The sequence below is a fragment of the Aythya marila genome, assembly GCF_965140915.1.
Source record: "Aythya marila genome assembly, chromosome: 4".
In the NCBI taxonomy this organism is placed as follows: Eukaryota; Metazoa; Chordata; class Aves; order Anseriformes; family Anatidae; genus Aythya; species Aythya marila.
Window position 1 is genome coordinate 43,224,254 of NC_139045.1, and position 4,613 is coordinate 43,228,866.

General features: G+C 44.2%; 1 protein-coding gene across 1 annotated transcript in view; it reads right to left on the reverse strand.

Moving 5' to 3' along the window:
- LOC309877806 (ATPase family gene 2 protein homolog A-like) overlaps positions 1-4,613 on the reverse strand; it is a gene marked incomplete at both ends in the record, with an annotated part of 28,437 nt that overhangs the window by 23,697 nt on the left and 127 nt on the right. The window contains 2 exons of the mRNA XM_082759567.1: positions 3,503-3,660; positions 4,259-4,383. Coding sequence (XP_082615693.1) covers positions 3,503-3,660; positions 4,259-4,383 — 283 coding nt within the window. The remainder of the gene's footprint in view (positions 1-3,502; positions 3,661-4,258; positions 4,384-4,613) is intronic.

Here is a 4,613-nt window from a genome sequence, read left to right on the forward strand (position 1 = left end):
AAAAAACACCTACTTTTCATGATACTATTTAGTCTTTGGCTCATAACATAAAGTCACACAGCTAAAGAAGAAGTGTATATATTTAACTTATTTCATTTTTTCCCCATATAAAATGCTGTAATAAACAATACAGTTAGCTATATTTACTAATGCAGAATACAGGCTTCTCATCTCACTGCACAGAATGGCCACTGCTACATTTACAGACCATAAAGGTCTCTTTCACCCCCGCAAATATACATACGTATCATCTACAGATTAAACTGGCACCTTGAACATCTGTAATACTGTGCATGTCTTTTAAACACTGCACATCCACTGTTAATACTACACTAGTTTTCTCCACAATGCATTTTCTAGTCTTCTATTTAATGAAGCTTAAGTGACTCAGGAGATCTTAAGCCCCTTCCCGAGCCAGCCCTGGCCAGGCATACAGCATTTTCTGAAACACAGACTCATCGCTGGGATTTAACACATGGCTGAGCACTTGTACTCTTAATCCAAAGCAAATGAAAAGTAAAAGCTGCCTCTCATGAATTGCTTTCACTGGTGTTTATGTTGACACATTTTACATCACATACATGACTCAGGAAGAGCACAGATGTCATTAACTCTCCCTGCTCCTCAGATAGGCTGCAACATCACATGTGGTGATTCAATCTCTTTTTCATGACAGTTTGTCCATACAATCTTTATCCTGTTTCATCGTCAGCTTTACCTTTTATTAAAGCCATTAAACCATCTTTATAATTCATTAGCACTTATCCCACTCAGACAACCTGTAAGCCCCTCACACATCAGCCCTTCTGTTTTCACAAGAAAATGAAGGTTTCACAAGGCCCATTCTGCAGATGGGTGTCCCTCAGCCTCCGTAAGCTCTTTGATACGTGTCATGAAAAGCATTACACAGAGAGGTGAACAGCATCATCAAAGGCATTTAGAGCAGCTGCAAATAAAATTATGATCAAGAGAGGGAGCTCTAAACCTAGAAATAAACATTAATTTCTCAACTTTAATGATTTGAGGGAAAGCAGGATATTATGCTAATTTACAGGAGAGCTCTCAATAAAAACACAGCCATTCCTGGCAAATAAACACACACACAAAATTACATTGTTAAGGTCTGAGGTAGGGGGTTGATTACTGATTTGGAAAATAGAGCTGAATTATGCATGCAAGCAAATCCCCAGAGATAGTAGTTTTCAGAGAATAAATTAGACCTGTGAAGTGTCTAGAAAATTAGGAAACACTGGAATAATGGCATTTCCATTTATTCTTTTAATAATTAATGTTCTTATCTGATAGGAAGTTTGTTGATTTACTATTAACTTAAGACAATTAATTCACTATAATTTACTACAATAGTTTCAGGTAAATTAGCAGACAATTTCCTGTTTCAATGTTTTCTCTCCTTGACTATATCTAGGAGAAAAAAGCCATTTATATGACTTTTAACCTGGAGGTACACTACATATAACAATTCCAGGAGCCCGACTCTTGACACAAAATCCTGCCTGAAAGGAAAGCTCTGTTTTTGAAACAGTTTCCAAAAAATGTACACAGTAACCATAACTATTTCAGAAGTTACATATAATTCCTCTGACTTCATCTGTAGCTTATCACAGAATCATAGAACATCCTGAGCTGGAAGGGACCCTCAGGGACCATTGAATCCAACTCCTGACTCCACAAAGGACCACCCAAAAAACAAACCCTATGCCTGAGAGAGTTGCCCAAAGGCTTCTTGAACTCTGGCAGGCTTGATGCTGTGACCACATCCCTGGGAGCCTGTCCCAGTGCCCGACCACCCTCTGGGTGCAGACCCTTTCCCTAACCCCCAGCCTGACGCTCCCCTGTCCCAGCTCCATGCCGTTCCCTCGGGTCCTGTCGCTGTCCCCAGAGAGCAGAGCTCAGCGCCTGCCCCTCCGCTCCCCTCGTGAGGGAGCTGCAGGCCGCCATGAGGCCTCCCCTCAGCCTGCTCTGCTCGGGGCTGAACAAACCAAGGGGCCTCAGCTGCTCCTTACATACCTTCCCCTCCAGGCCCTTCACCATCTTTGTAGACCTCCTTTGGGCACTCTCTGACAGTTTTATGTCCTTCTTATATTGTGCTTATATATGCTGCCAGCTCGTATATTTCGGTAAAAGTCACAGCTTTAAAGAAGGGTTGCCTTACATAGTAATATGGCAACATATATCTAGATTAGTATTATTATTTAACACAGCTATTATTCTAGTTTGTTTTTTTTTTTAAATGACCTGAGTGTTTCCAACCACTAAGTAATAATAATCAAGCTTCCTATAGGACTAAACTAGCCAAAACAAAAAGCTGAAATTGCATCTTTCTTTCATTTTCCAGTGAGAAGGGAGGCATGGAGGGTAAACCATGCTGATTACATGGAGTTAGGATACAATCTGGAGCCATGTTAACCACTAGAAGTATAATTTAAGCTAGGCTTAAATTTTAAATATTACCAATGAAAGCAAGGCTGCCTAACCAACACTTCTGAATCAACCTGCTGGAAAACAGCATCCGCTTTAAAATGGGGAAAGACAACACCACATTCAACAACGGAGGTTTGAAAAGGAAGGGAAGTTAATTTATAGAAATCAGAGGTGTCGATAACTTTCAGAAGTAATTACAAAATGTTTTTAGTCAGGAAATAACTGCAACCAAATTCAGCACTGACCCAGATGCTGATCTGTGGAATGTTACGAGAACGACAAAGCAATGAAGTCACTCATCAGAATAATAAACTGCTAATATTTCAGAGCCTCTGTGATTTCAAGACAGTTTTAATTTGCACCTTCTGCTATTGTTGATGAATTTGAAGGAAAAAAAAAAAGAACAAAAAACATTTGTGGGAGTTTCCAATCCTAAAAAAAACATTCCAGTAAACAGAAGCCACACACATACAGTGGTGACGTTTTGAGGGCTCTCCCCAACCTGTCAGCCAGTAAATTGTCTTAACTGTGACAGGACTCGTCATCAAGAGCTTTTCAGATAGCAGTTAGCAGCATACTTCCTAATGACAACAGCCACAACACAGGTTCCTTCTGTCCCTTTCTAACGTGGCATCATCCTCATCCTTTACAGGTGACTTACAAGTATAAAGAATCTGCCTTGATCACGCAGTTATACACACCTGCCAAAAGCCAGATCTCTACTTCAGGAAGTGCTAGGCTAACATCACTGTTAGTTAATTTAACATAAAATGAAGAACTTCTTGAGACTAGTGGTCTTGTTGGCATTACAGTCTCACAATATCTCTACCACTCAGATGAGATTCTGTACAGCAGCTGAGCCACTCTTCAGCCCACAGAGGAGGTATCAGCACCCAGTTCTTAAACCGCAGTACAGATGATTGAAGGATTAAGGCATATTTGACTTTGTATGCATACTAACTCCATCAAAGCAAGAGAGAAAAGCGGTGTCTTCTAAGACTTCAGTGTAAAGCGGATACCCCACGGTAGGTACATCAGTGTGCCGTGACAAGTTCCATACCTCAACTTCACATCAACCTCTTCTGCCTGGATGACTGCCCCGGTCACAGGCTGCACAGTGACGGCATCACCCAGCTTTACTTTCAGGCTCTTCTGCGTGGTTTCGCTCAGTCCAACCTTCCCACCTGGAAAGCCAGTGGTGGGCCAAGCAGTGCAGACCTAGGATGGGTTTCAAAGCAAACAGCTGTCAATTCAGAGATATTTACCCACAGTTTTCAGTCCTCCAGTTAAAGTTAATGCTTGTTTAACAAAAACATGGGCTGAGGAAGGAGGAGGATTAGGCTGCGGTTCTATGGAGAGATAAGATACTAGCAAGTACTTTCCTAATTATTTTTCTGAAGATAGCTTTCTAAAAGGAAGCGATTGTATTTTGCCTATAAAGGAGACACAAAAATTCCATGTGAGCTTCACAGCCATCCTGCAGATGACACAAAAGCAGACATACTACAGGGTAGGAAGTGGCACATACTAATAAAAAAAAGTAAGGTCTGCCTTCATTTCTCACAATAAAGATGTACGTGTTGGTGTAAGCAACTCATACCTTCACACAGACAACTTCTAACCTACTTGCAGGATAAGTAGCATGGGTTTTTTTGCCAGTACTGCGAGGAAACGGGGCCCCACACCATCAGAGAGGTGGAGGAGCCCGTTGGCTGTGTGTGTCCACGCCTGGTGGACCGAGGTGCGGGCTGACCCGCAGGGCTGTGGGGCTGGCTGCGTGCAAGGACCGCGGCCGCGCAGCTCGGGGCTCACTCACCTCCTGCCTCCCCTCGGCGGCGCTGAGCAGGACGGGGCGGCCGATGCATGCCCCTGCCGACTTCATGCTGCTCAGCGACAGCTGCGCCAGGCCCGCCCGCAGCATCCTCGGCACCTTGTCGTCCCCTGCAAGCCCCCGGAGAAGTCACCGCTCCGCACCGCTCCACTCCGCACCCCCCCGCACCCCCTGCAGCCACACCACCACGCCACGGCTCGGCGCCTCCCCCCCGCTTTTCCTTTTTTTTTTTTTTTTATTTTCTCCACTTTTAAGCACCAACCATCCTGCCCACGCCCGCCCCGGCGTGGCTGCCCGCATGGCGGCTCCTCGGGGCGCCAGCCCCCGGCTCCCCCCCTAC